This window comes from Vanrija pseudolonga, chromosome 6, assembly GCF_020906515.1.
Source record: "Vanrija pseudolonga chromosome 6, complete sequence".
Classification (NCBI taxonomy): domain Eukaryota; kingdom Fungi; phylum Basidiomycota; class Tremellomycetes; order Trichosporonales; family Trichosporonaceae; genus Vanrija; species Vanrija pseudolonga.
Genome location: NC_085854.1, coordinates 125346 through 140651, shown reverse-complemented (window position 1 = coordinate 140651; position 15306 = coordinate 125346). Strand labels below are relative to the sequence as shown.

At 56.5% G+C, this 15306-nt stretch overlaps 4 protein-coding genes across 4 annotated transcripts; all 4 read left to right on the top strand.

Moving 5' to 3' along the window:
• Positions 1 to 486: 486 nt before the first annotated feature.
• On the top strand, positions 487 to 1635 carry LOC62_06G007840 (uncharacterized protein; the record flags this gene model as incomplete). Its single annotated transcript, XM_062774363.1, has 6 exons — positions 487 to 587; positions 631 to 877; positions 912 to 1004; positions 1057 to 1084; positions 1142 to 1212; positions 1249 to 1635. The coding sequence occupies 6 exons, from the start codon at positions 487 to 489 to the stop codon at positions 1633 to 1635; spliced, it is 927 nt and encodes a 308-aa protein (XP_062630347.1).
• A 1373-nt stretch (positions 1636 to 3008) lies between these two features.
• Positions 3009 to 4227, top strand: LOC62_06G007839 (uncharacterized protein; the record flags this gene model as incomplete). The annotated part of the gene is made up of 7 exons (XM_062774362.1): positions 3009 to 3023; positions 3064 to 3109; positions 3147 to 3393; positions 3434 to 3526; positions 3565 to 3589; positions 3642 to 3718; positions 3757 to 4227. The coding sequence occupies exons 1-7, from the start codon at positions 3014 to 3016 to the stop codon at positions 4225 to 4227; spliced, it is 969 nt and encodes a 322-aa protein (XP_062630346.1). The 5' UTR covers positions 3009 to 3013.
• A 3931-nt stretch (positions 4228 to 8158) lies between these two features.
• Positions 8159 to 8829, top strand: LOC62_06G007838 (uncharacterized protein; the record flags this gene model as incomplete). The annotated part of the gene is made up of 2 exons (XM_062774361.1): positions 8159 to 8173; positions 8212 to 8829. The coding sequence occupies 2 exons, from the start codon at positions 8159 to 8161 to the stop codon at positions 8827 to 8829; spliced, it is 633 nt and encodes a 210-aa protein (XP_062630345.1).
• Positions 8830 to 14333: 5504 nt separating this feature from the next.
• On the top strand, positions 14334 to 14854 carry LOC62_06G007837 (uncharacterized protein; the record flags this gene model as incomplete). The annotated part of the gene is made up of 3 exons (XM_062774360.1): positions 14334 to 14411; positions 14449 to 14541; positions 14759 to 14854. 3 exons carry the CDS (start codon positions 14334 to 14336, stop codon positions 14852 to 14854), a joined length of 267 nt encoding a protein of 88 aa, XP_062630344.1.
• Between the last annotated feature and the right edge of the window lie 452 nt (positions 14855 to 15306).

The window sequence follows — 15306 nt, the reverse complement described above, 5'->3', positions numbered from 1 at the left end:
ACAGATGGCCGGGTTTGGGAGTGACGTGCTCCTGTTACTCACTGGCATTAACACCCCTGGGCGATCATGATTGACGACATAGCCGAAGGCAGCCACTCACCTCAGTGGCAGCCCCGTCATGGGGCACCGCTTTGCCTTGGAGGCCACTATTCTCCTCCGCCACGCGACCGCGACGGCCGCGCACAAGCCTGTGGCAGGAACCCATTCTTGTGGCACAGGCCGATGGCACGGGCAGTCGCTCCTTCGCCTGGCAGAAAGCAGGCTCCGCAACGTGCGTGGGGTCTGGTATTGACGGCTATGAAGCGAATAGGACGTCCTATTCCAAGTCTTATGGACACAATGAGGATTAAGGATCACATTCAAACACAAGCTGGGTTAGAGGTCTCGGCCCTCCATCCTGTGCTCGCACGCTGGCCTGCCTCATCCTGATTCTCTGCACCACTTCTATTCCCAGTCACAGCCCTCGCTGCTCACCCTCACCCCACCATGAGCAACAGCGGACACAACACAGCGTCAACATCGCCGACAGGGGAGTACCATCACTACGTCCCCGAGAACGCAAAGTCGTCCATTGGCTCGACGTACTGGTGAGCCCATCCCCGCTCGGCGGCATGCCTGACCATGTCCCAGGGGCATCACCATCGTGTTCGGCCTTGTTTCCGCGCTCGCTGGGCTGGGTTACGGTCTTGCCCAAGCTATCGTCGCGATATCGGATGGGCCCGCTAGCCAGTTCTCAGGTGATGTGAAGTACTTTGCCCCAGCACCGCCCCCGGCCCATTGGGGGCGGCTCAGCTTCACCGTCGGCATCGTGGAGGCCGGCCTATGCATCCTCGTGCTCGCCCCAATGGGGGTCACGGCGCTCGTGTTCGCCTTCGAGGTGAGTCGCTGTATCCCACACGGCTTACGCGTAGCGCCGGCCGAGCAAGCGGTGGATGTGGAAGTTGGCTCTGGTCTTGACGATCCTGATGCCCGTTGTCGACTTGGCGATTCGAGGCGTCCTGAGCGTAAGTCGCTCCGGGCGAGGATGGACCAGGACGATTGACTCATACTGAACAGGCCATTTGGTCGAATAGCCAAGCTTACCGTGAGTCTCGTCCACCAGCCGCGTGCGAGCTTCCCTTCTAACCTCGTTCGGCCGCAGGTGGTACAAACCGAGCAAGATCCATCATCGGCATCGGCGTCGGCGTATCCGCCGCAATGGCTGTTCTCGGCGTAAGTGGCTTGCAGGATTCACCTGACCCTCGGCAGACATACTTTGTGGTCTTCTTCAAGACGAACCGCCCAGCAATGGTGCCGCCCATGGTGCAGCACCAGCCGCTGGTGGACGAGGACGAGTACGAGTACCCTAGTGTATCTCCCTTGGTCGCCCCGCCAACATCAGCGGGATACTTCACTTCAGTGCCCCAAGACGACCCAGACAGCCCGGACAACACTGTCCACCCGGCTCACCCGCCGACCCAGCTCTCGTCCGCCCCCACCACCCTTTCTCATCTATCGCCCCGAACACCCACGACCACGACCACGACCACGACCACGACCACGACTGTGACCAAAGACCGGCGACCCGGCGCCGAAGGTACTCTCCGGTCTCATGCCACCGAAGCTACGCCACCTCCCTATCAACGGCGAGCATGAGGGCGCGATACTGGGTGCAGTGTTTGAGCTCGGGGACCCAGAGGCCCCGACCACATCCCTGCGCTCTCGCTCTTTCGAGTTTAACCTGCTCAGGGGTTTCGAGTGGATCCCAATGCACAATTTGTCCTTGAACAGATCACTGGGCAGACCGTCTATGTATGACTGCGGCGCCGACCTCCGTTCCCGCTTGAGGTCTTGGGAACTGCGCTTCGATGGGAAACGCCATCAGCCGCTGCGCCAGAATTGTGACTCGGCTCAAGTGACAGCGACTGCCGTCTTCAGCCGACTGACGCACTCGGCTGCTCTCCTTCAGTTGCACGTCAAGTTACATCCGCGTGCACGTGCACGATGTCCCTGCTTATCGGAATATTTTGACTCATGCACATTCGTGGGCGGGTAGCAGGAAGCTGGCCCTCATTTGATCTGCTGGGAATGTGGCTTAATGGCTTATCCTCGCTCGCTTAGTTCCGGTCGCGTTCAGTCGCGTCAGAAGGCGAAAAATGGTGGTTGCTCACATACGCCCCACTTCTCCTCGTCCGTCTTCCATTCACAACCGCAGGGGGCACAATGCATCAGCGCATCGTATACTGCGCACAGCACCTCAGCACCCAACGACTCGACAGGCCTTGGTTTTCCTTGGCACGTGTGGGGGCGGGGAAAGGTGGCGCGACCTCTGGTGCACACCGCCCAGGACCGGGCCCTGTAGACACCGCACGGCGAGCGCCAGGTTAAGCTTATGTACAAACCACGAGATTACCTTCCCCACATCCGCACATTGCATCGCCTTCGACCCAGCCCGCCGCCAAAAGCAACATACCTGTGCATCACTTCACAAAACCTCCGCTCCGGATCTCCCCAGTGCCCAGCGGGGCCAAGTGTGAGGCCATGCTGACATCCCCGCGTTGTGGCAGCAGACGGCACGGTATTTGACTTCAGCCCATGAGCAGCCACACGCCAAGGGCGTCATCGATGTGACCCAGCCAGTGGTTGCTACGCGCACTATACGCCGAGCCCTGCACCATGGCGCCCACCTGCCCGGTGGCTCGGCGCCGCCGTGGCTTACATCTGCTCCCTTCCCCGCAGCCGCCTATACCAGTTTCTCTAGCCAGAATGGCCCGGATCACTGGGGTCCGACAAGCAACACTGCCCCCGAATAGTCTTGAACGCAAGATGGCGGAGGCGCCTCACCCCCGTGCCTTGTCGGCGGCCGCCTCAGGCTTGCTCTGCTCTCTCAACCTGCTTCTCTTCATGGCTACCATGAGAGGGTACTGGCCTTCCCACCGGACGCCTTGCATCACCACCGGCAAGGAGGAATCACGCATATATACTTAACGGCCGAAGTCGCCCCTTGCCCTCTGTCACCACCCACAAGACCTCCATGAGACAAGGTATGTTGTCACTGAACTCTTGTCCAACTGACATCGGCAGACTATTCCCAGGTGAAAGAAGTGCTGGACATTAGCCCTGCATACCGGTGAGTCTCGCACGAGTCGCTTTTTGACAGTATATAGCATTACCACGATCGTGGTGGGCATCACATGCGTACTTGTGTCGTTGGGCTACGCCGGTTATCAGGTGTCCTACGTGGTCATGATGTCCAACGACAGCATCATGACCAGCTATTACGGAATAGGAGGTCCTGCCGCGACGCCGCACTTTGCAAAGGTTCTTCCGTTCGCCATCGGAATCATCGAGGCTTGCTTATGCATGCTGTTTTTGGCTCCTATCGGGGCAGCGGGGACGGTGTTCGCCATTAAAGTGAGTTGACACCTTTGACAAGTATTCTGACGGCAACCAGCGCAAGCCGGGGAAACGCTGGATGTGGATCACGGTGCTCATCGCAACGGTCATCATGAACGCCATCGTTCTGGCCACGCGTGGCAAGCTGGCAGTGAGTGCCGCGTAATTAACTTTGACCTGAACAACCAGAACTTTGTGATGAACCTCCCTTACAGTGGGTCTCCAACCTCATTAGTAACAGCGTGCCTAACCTCATCTTCCCTCAGAGGATAAACAGCCCCTCATTAGATCACACATCATTGCCATTGGCGTCGGCGTGTGCACCAGCATGGCTGGGTTTGGCGTAAGTCATCCATGGTAGACTCGATGCTCACGAACCAGACATACTTTGTCTTCTTTTTCATGAAGAAAGCGCGACCTCCAATGAGCCCCAGCCCACTACTAGCAGATGACGACAAGGTGTTCACCACAACTCCGTTCCCTTCGCCTCAAGATATCTACACCTTCAGCTCACTCCAGTCCAGCCCCGACAGTCATTCTGTCCTTCCCGGTAATGCTTTCCAGCTCAACGGAGCAAGTGGTGACGGCAGTCCCCAAGCGCCATCCCGACGCATTAGTGAAATCACCTCTTATGACAGCTCCCAAGTCGCCACATCCGTCACCGACTCAGCAGAATATCCCACCGTCCCCCAGGGCTCTCGAAACACAGCTGCCGGTCTCCCACCACTCCTCCTCGCAACTAAAGGTCTGTGGCAAAGATCCCGATCAGACGACCCGGTCAGCGCTACCACGCCGCCTCCGTACAGTAGGCTGTGGGGTCCATCCAATACATCGAATAGTGCACCAAAGTGATGGAAGCATGGGTTCATGATTGCTTTGGCTCACTCCAACCCTCGCGCCTCGAACGGATGATCCGGGCCTGTTTGCGCGCACCAACCCTCACGCACCTCCTCATCGTCGAGGTATGATTCATATACGTTGCTGCACGCCCTCGGCGGTTTGCGCCGAGACTGTGGCCATGATCCCACCTCGGCGCCGGTCGCGCCACTGGACGTCGTGATGGTGACACTGCCCATGGTAGCCTTTCATTTGCACTGTTCTCCCCCGACAGTGGCAGTGCCCCGGGATAGACAGCGAGAAATACATTTCTTTTCACCCCTCGGAACGCATTGCTGCTATTCCCGTCCTGTACGGCGAGAGCTTGCTCGGTTCGATTTCGCAGCAGGCACTCGCTGGACGGCGCCTGTGGCTTGGCGAGTCATTAACCGTCTGGGCTCGGGTCCATTCGCTCCCTAACCTGAAAGGCTACGGGTGAACCCCTTCAGAATATCCACACAACCACGCACCAGACCATCGTCGAGGCGCTCCCCAGCAGCCGGTAGGTACAGCCTCATACATGCCAAGCCAACCAAGAGACCACTGCTTGTCCGATTCATTGCCTCGCGCCGCGCACCGCACCAAACGGCAAGCGAAGTCGTGAAGACGGCGAATACAGCCCTGTGATGCGGGGTGGCGTGCCCACACCCATTCCTCCGTTGAAAGCCGCGCCCCAAACGCCTCGCTGTGTCGAGGCTGTGGTTGTTTCCTGCGCCACGCACTTCGCTCGCCAAAGTGGCGTAAACTTACTCGGGGCTGCATGTGGCTTACAGACAACACCTCGCCCCTTCACGATGGCTTACACTTCTGCTACCTTCAACAAGGTGCCGTCGTAAAGCCAAGCAGGCTCTGCAGAGGCTGATGAGGCGCATGGCCAATACCAGCCGCTTACCGCTCAGCCTCTCTCTTGCCTTCCCAACGCCCCGGGGCTATGCATGCTGTGACATTTCCAGGCCTCCATTGTCGAGGAGCATCGTTGCGCCTGTATAAATCTTAGCTACAAGTCAACCTTGGTCTTTCGTACCTCTCCCACCACCTAGCCATGAGACAAGGTGTGTGGCTGCCCAGGTCCTTGCTGACGAACAGCCGCAAATTACGAAGTCTACACGCCCACCAACCAAGGCGAGCTCAATCTTACACCCGTGTACCGGTGAGTTTCTCACCTTGGTACACATCTCTGACGACAGGCGCTGGACCATTGCAATCGGAATTCTATGCGCTATTGAAGCGTTGGGCTACGGACTATACCAACTGGTAATGCAAGTCGGGGTCAGATACACAGCAGGTAAATACCGTTGGCACCATGACCGTGGGCATCCTATCGTGCAAGTCTAACTGCAGGCGGCCTCAATGTCCGCGATTACAATTACTATTTCGGGGTTGTGGAAGGATGCCTGTGCCTCTTAGTTCAGGCACCTATTGGTATCATCGGCGCGGTGTTCGCCTACAAAGTGAGTTGACATCACTCTGCCGTCCACTGATGTCTACCAGAGACGGAGCGGCAAGCCGTGGATGTGGATATTCGTTCTGAGCTTCACAATAGCCGTGTCCTGCACTGTCATTGCAGTTCGCGCGACTATAGCAGTGAGTACCAGACGACTGTCTGAGCAGCTTACTAAAAATGCAGAGCGCTATGATTAACGACCGCAACGGCCTATACGGTGGGTCCACACCAACAATACCATCACTACCTCGCTGACATTTACCGTCTCTGCGGGAACAGGAGGTGCCAGCGTGGGATTGACCCTTGGCTTGGCCATGTTCAGTGCAGGTTGTATCATTGGATTTGGGGTGAGTAGGCGTTTCCCAGGTCACAGCTCACCTCGTCGACTTATTTTGTCATCTTCTTCAGGAAGAAACCGTCCCCGACCGTCTCCCCAACCCAACCACTCTTAGACGAGGAGTACGCAATGGCCACTCCGTTCCCTCCTCACTCGGAGCGCCCCGTCTTTGGAGAGCCGCGGCCCAGTACGGACGGCCACGGTTCAGTTCCCAACCGAGCGAGTATCAGCAGCCCTCCTCAACACTACCAGGGGGATGGCGGCGACGCAGCTGGACCCTCCGCAGCCGGACCCTCCGCAGCCAGCGGGTCCCTCCACGTATATGGTCTCCCGGCATCCGGAAGCACCGGCACGGGTATCACCAATCGCGTCAACGAAAAAGGTCCTATTGAAGACAAGTCTAATACCGATGAACACAACACCGAGGCAAGCCCACCACCGTATAGCGAAGGAGGTTGATGTCGTACGTGTGAATCTAAGGGCAGAAGTCGGGGTTATTTAAGATCCTCATGGAGTACTGGAGTGTTTCTTCGGGCTTGCACAAGTTACCTGAAGCCTTAGATGAAAGTGTGCCATTTCCTCCGTCACCTTCTCTGGTTCATCGTCCACCAGGCTTGGAGAGATCGACTGCAGCACGAGACATATACTCGGCTTGTATTACACGTCTCCACAGGTGAAGTATCCGGGAAGCTGACTCGGCCCTCTGCCACCGGAGCCTAGCAAGGCTAAAAGAGTGGGGGTGCCCCGATACACCATCGCTCACCCCGCAGCGCGCATGGTTCTCGACGCCATGGAGAAACATCAAGTCACCTCGACCGTCTTCCCTGCACGAACCGAGCAGAGCACTGACTGACCCTGACGGTGCACGGTGCACAATGGTCCGGGCTCCTCGTTTGTGCCATACTGTACCTCGGAACCCACACGACCCGTATTCGCGCTAACTCAAGGTGTGCCCTGCACCGCTCTGGAAGGAGTGGCCCGAGAAGCTCCCCGCCCGCCTGGTGCGTCCTCTTTCCCACCTCCTCCATGCCGAGAGGGGAAAACAATACAGCCTTGACAACCTGGCTTCAGCACAGGGCGACACGGTCACAGACCCCTGCGACACGCAACATCAACAGTGCGGCTACTGGCCTGATTGTCACAGGAGGATCACCTTCGAGCACATGCCGAGCAGCGTCCGGGCACAGCTCCAAGCACTTTCTGCCCTCTCGGTGTTCCCCTCCTTTGTCTCCGGTGTTGCGAAGCTTGGGCAGGGTTCTCTTTCGGTGTCCAGAGCCTTCATTTGAACCAAGTTATATAAAGGCCATCGTCTATTGCCTCCTCTACATTCCTGTCCCTCCGTCCCCTCCATTCCTCATTCCACGAGCCCGACATGAGTCTTCCTGCGTTAATACCCCCCACCTCCCCGAACTCAGAACTCATCCAGTACATGTCAGTGCCTGCTTCAAGTCACCAGATCAGCCGGGCATACCGGTGAGTACAGCTCAAGTTGTACTTGGGCCTGATAACAGACGCCGCACGATTGCAATCGGGGCCATCGGCACGCTGCTAGCCATGGGGAACGGGGTATTTCGAGTCTTCTGGGCAACTGACCACTCCTACTATACTGAAGACTATCCTTTCTTTGGCAAGAACCCTGTGCTCTGACACCGCTGACCACAGCTCCTCCTGGATCCATCCCAACTCAAGCGGTCGACGGCCTCGAAGCCTTCATGTGCATTGTTGTCCTGGCACCAGTTGGCTTAATCGGCACTAGGTTGGCCTACACAGTGTGGTTGAGGACTCCCTTGAGTGTATCTATCAACAGCCAGCGACGGCCCAGCAACCCTTGGATGTGAAAGGCGATGTCAACGTACACAATCATTGCGACCTTGGTCGTCCTCGTGACACGCATCCTTGAGACCGTGAGTTACAGAGCACCACTAGCCCGGTCTAAAACAGTTCGCAGGTGGCTTGGAGCAATATGATGACGGTTTATTATAATTATAATGGTGATTATAGGTTGTATGTTGTGGGAGGTGGGTCTCAATTGGCGTCATCGGTTCTTTGATTCTCTAACATGACTGGCTTCAGACCCAAACGAAGCAAGGATCACCATCGGCATCGCCATCCCTGTGGTGATCATCATGGCGCTATTCGGCGTAAGTGGCGATCAAGGTATTGATAGCTCACATCGTAGACGTACATCATCGTCTTTTTCAGGAGGAATCTGGCTCCCAATCCCGCCCCGAGCGACATGCCACAACCCGGACTCCTGAATGAGGTTGAAACTCCTACGATTGCAACCCCGCTTCCTCCCCCGCCTTCAGCACATGTTGCGGGTACCCCCGAGCCCTACCCGAGCAGCTTGGCTACCCATCAGGTCTACCCCAGCAACCTGGCTACCCTTCAGCCCCATGCTACCAACGCGGCTACCCCACCTGAAACCCTTCCCCAGCTCCATCAATCCAATGCCGGTGGCATTCCAATGCTGTACACTGCCGACGGCGTGCCCGTTGCCCAGTTCATCCCCCAGCTATCGGGAGGGTCTGCCAGTCCGTTCGCTCCTCCGTTCCCGACCCGCAACATGTTCCACGGAATGGAACCAAGCGCCGGAGTTCTGCCGCCCGGCGCAGGTGTACCTCATTCCCAGTTCATTCCCCGGCCGCCCGTTGGCACCCTCAACCCTTTCGCTCAGCGTATTCAGAGCCAGACGAGTGAGACAAGCTTCGGCGGACGCCAGGCCGCCACAGACGACAGCACGCCTGCGGCGTATCATAGCGGCAAGGGTGTGGACAGTGTGGCGGGAATGGTTTAATTACGTTGTACGCAATATCATGCAGGGTTAGAGTTGTGGAAAAGGCCCATGGCTGTGCCAAGGTACTGGCTACGCGTGGGCCGGCGCTGGAAGGTACGCCATGGTGCTCTCTTGAGTTCATCACATTCCATGGAGCACGGGCCTTGCATGCTGAGGTACGACCCCCTACGTCTTATGCCTAGGAAATGATCCGCTTACAGGGCATCTGGGTGGCGGGTGGGTACAGTACTCCCCTCCTGTGATCAACAGGGATCACCCTTTGCTGTGGCGTTCGACACGTGGCGAGACAACGGTGGCATGGTGGCATCATGGCGGGGGCCCAACCCTCTCGTGGGCCCCCACCCCTCTCGTGCATCAACTTCACCTGGCTGGGAGCAACCGAACCTGCAAGTGCAACGTTTGGCTTGCTGTGGACACTGTCATCCGTCACGACAGCATGACTGTGTGCCGATAGTTCCCCGAAAGGAGGTACCGCTTTGCACAGGAGAAGCCAGCCGCCAGCCTAACGCCTTGGCTTTTGCATAGCTTCTCAAGCCATCACCCACCATGCAATAGGGCCGAGGATGAACCGACCGCGAGCTCCCTCTATGCAATGGTATCGAGCCGAGCGAAACACCAAAGGCAGTCTTTGAACCCACTCCGATGAACGCCAGGGCGTGCCATAGCTGCGCTTGGAGCCCTGCACGGCTACTTGGACCTCCGCACACGGATATTGTGTACTCCCAAGGGGAGCCAACTGGCCCTCAAGCCCGGACAGAAGCTTTGTCCTCCATCCCAAAGCCGTGACGAGTTGTCTCTTCAGGAGACAGGTGTCCGCAATTGGTATACCTTGCAGTCCTGGCACACATGTAAAGGCCAACGTCTCGCCTGTTGTTTCTTCCTCGTGACAACTTTAGTAGCCCTCCGACATGAGCCTCGGTGAGTTCATGTCCACCTCCACACTGACACTGTAGAATACCCCGCCGACCCATCTACGCCTGACACCCCTGTGTCTATCATTAGGTCCGCGTACCGGTAAGTCTTGCCAGGCTCGCTTGTCTGATGGCAGCCGCACCACCATTGGCGTTGGCATCCTCTGCACCCTCGCATCATTAGGCTATGGCATCGTGCAGCTAATAGCTAATTATGGCCGTCACCCACGGCGCGGGTGATCATTATGATTGGCACTATCACATCTACTGGTACAGTGAGTCCTCATCCTGCTGGCACGCCGCTGACACAAGGCGCGAGGAGCATCCTAACTTTCGCTGTGCGAGTCATCGAAGCCTTCCTATGCGTTCTCGTCCTGGCACCGATTGGGCTGACCGGAACGGTGTTTGCTATCAAAGTGAGATAGTGGCATCTTGAAGGGTGCTAAAACCAATTCAGCGCAAACCCAGCCGGCCCTGGATGTGGAAGACCACATTGACCTTGATGATTATCATGGTCATCACTGTCTTGCTGCTGCGAGGAGCCCTAACTGTGAGACCATGTTAACTGCGAACTCGCATACTGAACCATGCAGGCCATTTGGAGCGTTGTGTACCGTGCGTGTCAAATAGTCAACAGACGTTATCCGACTGACCTCATCTTGCCCCAGACCGCAGTGACAAGGGGGTGCCAGCCATTGGAATCGGCGTCGCCGTGGCGGTAGTCATGATGCTATTTGGAGTGAGTCGTTCGCATCACTGTCACATGGGACCTGTCTTACCGAGTAGACGTACTTTGTTGTCTTTTTCAAGAAGAATCGCCTCCCGAATCCCTTCATGACCGGAATCCTTCATCACCCGCCGCTTCTTTCCGAGTCCACAGTTACGACCTTCCCGGCACCGACCCCGAGGGATTCTATGGTGGCTCCTCCGTTCTACCCCCATGAGTATGGTACCAACCCCGGCGCTGCTCCCCTCTTTCAAACAGGTGGCACCTACCCGCAAATGTACCAAGCCAGTCAACCCAATGAGGTCAATGTCGACACCGTTCCGCAGGTCCACCCGGCGAACGGTATTCCCATGCCCCAGTTTGTCCATCAGAGATCCGAGAGCACTTCGAGCGCTTCTCAACTTTTCTCGAACCACTCGAGCATTCGAGGTACAGAGGTGAACGTCACTCCCATCAACCCAGACGACTATGCCACGCCACCACCTTATCTCAATAAGAACTAGGTTCCCAAGAGAAGGCAAGACCAAGTGGGATTGTACACCAGTCCTTCCCAACCCACACGCCAAGTTTGCAAGGCATAGAGCGCGACGCCAGTGTCGTCTCTGGTGATGCCACGCCGCTAGCGTATCAGATCAAGAACTAGGTCAAGCTATGTTGGTATAGTGTTCGGCGAGGCATGGCATGGTGGGCGGCGACAAACGACAGGTAATGAAGTTTAATGAGCTCAATGTGGGATCCTTCATGTTACTACATATTTACGATCCTTGAGGGACAGGGGTGCACCCGTTTGTCGCTCGACTGTCACTCTGTAGATCTTCGGCAGTGACAGCGCACAGCTCAAGTTGAAGGGGTACGGCTTCCACGCGACTCATCGCAGAGTCTCCTGCGGTGTTCAGATGCGTGGCGCGACCTTGTCACCTCCCGCCACAGCGGAGCTTCGGCCGCTTATGAACTCGAGCCCCGCACAGCAGTTCTCCGCTTCCGCCTATTCGCGACCTTGCGCATGTCAGATGCGATTTTGCAGGGGCCTTTGGTCGATGGTCTGTGCTCGTCTGAGAACTGTCCTGGTGCCTGCCGTCCGAGACCGCGTCGGTGGTCCGTGTCAGATGCACAGCTTAGGGTTCATGGCAACACTCGGTTCTCCATGTCTCCTCCTGATCATACTCCTTTGTGGTCTGCTTGTCGAAGTTAAGACAGTTGTTTTTTTGTTTTGTTTTTTTCTCATCCTTGTACTCACCAACTCACCATAGTTGGTTGACGTTGCACTTCACACCACTCAATATCCCTCGGTTTCAAGTCCTCTTCTTGTTTATCCTGGGCCATGAGTGACGGTTGGTTTCTTACCATGCATGCCCTTGTTAATATGAGATTATACCAATCCCGTCCATGCAAACTCGTCCATTGGCCCGACGTATAGGTGAGTGCTGAACTTGCAGTTGTCTGACAGCAGGCGCGTAACCATAGCCTTGGGAGTCTTATGCGCGCTTGGAGCCTCGGCCTACGGCCTTCGGACGCTCGTTTCAGCCTGCAACCATGGCATTGACGATTATTACTACTCGTACGAAAGCATCATTAGTGAGCGCACGTGTCGATACCCCAGGCGTCTAACGCCAGCTGCGAGAAGCATTCTCAATCTGGTCTATGACATCGTTGAGGCCCTCCTATGTGTTTTGGTTCTGGCCCCGATTGGCCTCTGGGTGGCCGTGCTTGCCTTCAGGGTGAGCAGATACCCGGGCCAATCTAACTCCTAGCACCGACGTAGCAGACCGTGGATGCGAAAAACGACGTTAGCCTGCACAATCGCCATGCCCATTGTCATCCTGATTTTGGGGGGCGCCCTTTCGGTGAGTTTTGACCGATTTAAACAGTGGACTGAGACACAAGGGCATTTGGAAGTATGTCTATGGTGGGTATTGAAGCAGCAACCGTGAATGACGACCATTCTAATCTCGACCCTGACCAGATGATGACTTTTCCGCGAGTTATGTTATGCTTTATGCCGTCGCCGAGGCGGTGATCATGATCTTCTTAGGCGTAAGTCTCTCCCTCACAGAGTTGATACAATGACTCATATGACAGACCTACTTTGCGGTCTTCCTCACGAAAGACGAGACGCGGAACAACACTACAACCGGCCTCCTTCAACCACAACCCGTTCTCGATGACGAATACGCGATTACGACGTTCCCGCCCGCTCCGTCAGTTGGGCATGTGGGAAGCAATGTCCAGCCTTACGTCGATGACATGGCTGCCCAACTTGATGCCGTTCCTCCGGTGTACCAAACCGATCTCGGCGCCCCTCCTCAGATGTATCAAGTCAATGCCGGCATTCCTCCCCAGATCTTCCCGGCCAGAAGTGTTGTTGTTCCTCCATTCGTTCGCCAGGATTCCGGGAGCATCGTCAATGTTGTGCTCCCCAGCCACCCGGCAGGCGTGCAAGGAATGGAAGCCAGTGGCAGTGCCGCCACCGACGCCACGCCGCCGCCGTATCTCAGCAAGAACTGAAGCAGGTCATCTTGGCCTAGTTTTCCACAACGTAGCATACCCGTCGGGAGGCAGAGGGCCACACTGTTCATAGTCGTTTCTACATAGTCGTATTTCTCCCTAATGTTACGCTTTTGGAATAATAGAGCGCAGGAGCGGCGATGGATGTATCGTCACTCTGACGACCATGGGTAGTGACTGCATCCAGCCACCAAGACCATTATCGTATCCATGCGACTCACTGCAGGCTGTCACAGCATTAACACGGAGTGGCGCTCGGAGCCTCGTGTCCGAGGTGCCGAGAATCTCGGCTCGATGAGCTCCGAGGCTTTGCACAGCCGCTTTGCTCCCCGGCTACCTCGCTGCATCCCACACGTTCACCGTGACCAGCACGGGCCTTTGGTCAATGCTCCGTGCGACCCGCAGACACTGACCTCGTGCACACCTCGCCCCCTTTGGTGGGGCACACGCCACCGCGCTGGCGGCCCATGGCACACGCACAGCTTTGGGTGTATCTTCCTGCTGTCACCTCCTTCCCATACCTCTCTGTGGCCCACCTACTAATATGGAGGAGGTCTGTTCACACCTTCTCCGGTGACCAACAAGCATCTTCCCTGAACTTCAATCACGTTTAGACACGGAGATCAGCGCACAGGTCGACACCGAGAATCATTCCTCGGGGCACGGGCCGACACGGTCATTGACCATGGCTATCACCATGGCCCAGCCGTCACGCAGTGGCGTTCTGGGCTCTTCGAGAGGCTGTGCCCAAGCACTGCCACTTGTCCGTTTGTTGACATTGTTGTCACAAAGTGGGGCGTGAACAGTGTCCGAGTTGCACGCCAAGCGCAGACTTTCCGCATCGATGTCCTACTCCATGTGCCTGCCCGGTGTGGCAGCTCCGAACCTTCTAGCTGCTGACGCTTCTTTCGCCCCGCTGCACAAGTCGGTGGGCATTGGGCATTGGAGGCTGGCCTGGCTGACCCTCGGGTCCGGATATAAACATTACGACTGTGTGTGTTCTCGCTCCCCAGCCGTCCTCTAAACCCCGTGCGACACAATGGCCAGTACGTCCACATTGGTGCCCATTGGTAACAACAGACGTTCAGCAGCTCGCCACTATCGCTCTCCCGGAAGCTACAACGCCGCACAAGTCTCGAGTTGGCGGGTTTTATCGGTGTGTCCCCTCCCCCGCGCTCTGCTTACAAATAGCGGCACCACAATCTTCGTCGGCCTGCTTTGTGCCCTTTGCGGCTTAGGATATGGTCTATTCGTCGTCATTCCAGTTCTTCGTGATCTCATACGCCATGGGTTCCAGCGCGAAAGTGAGAGCAGCTCCACGAATACATCTAACTGCAGACCGGAGCAACGTTATTCAAGTCATGACTCTGGTGATCGGCTTCTGGTTGATCGTCGTCATCGTCCCCATCGCCCTCACGGCCGTGAGGAAGGCTAAGAATGTGAGCTCCCCCGCCTACTCCCTGTCCTGACCAGTAGAAACAGCCCAGCAGGCCATGGGCGTGGAAGGTTACCCTGTTCTTCGGCGTCCTCATCCCTATTGTCCTTGAGGGGACCCGAAGTGGCTACATTGTGAGCTCACAAACGTGTTGGAACAGTTTACTGACACATAGACTGCGTGGTGCAAAAGTCGGTACCATCCATTCGAGTTTGAACAAGCCCTAACGCCATCTTTACACAGGTTGCGGCCCACTCGTCCACTACTCGCTGGGGGTAGCCATCGGTGTAACGCTCGCTATCGTCCTGTTCGGCGTAAGTCGCTACCAGAGTCCCCCACCCTAACTCCCAGCTCTACTTTACCATCTTCTTCGCGAGCAACCGCAAGGGTGAGGATGAATTCATAAACACTATCACGTTTGGAAGGATGCGACGACCGCGCAACTAGGGTGCCACGAAACCGGCAGCAAATCAATGGACTATTTCAATAATGTGCGTTTATTAGGAAAAGGCTGGCGCCATTAAGGCTGCCCATGTGAAGATAAGGGTTATGACATTATATGGTTTAGTTCCTATGCTCACCAGTGGCGTTGTGGGATGCAGATCGTAATGCACAGGACCTCATGACCAACAGAGGTAAGCAAGTAGTAACGGTGTCTAAGACTCCCTGAAAAACCAAGGCGTTGCGGCGCCATCATGACCGCCACCGCCAGCCAACCGCTCGGTCTGTCCTTGAAGGCCACCAGTGTCGGGGCTGCGCATATCACTTGACTCTTTGCCCACAGGGTCTGAGAGCCGGAGTGTTACTGGGCAATACTGATGGAGGATCACTGAGAGTCTGGCCCCGGGTTCTCCTCCTAAACGCTTGACCGACCTGATTTGTCAGCCCTCGGTTTGTTT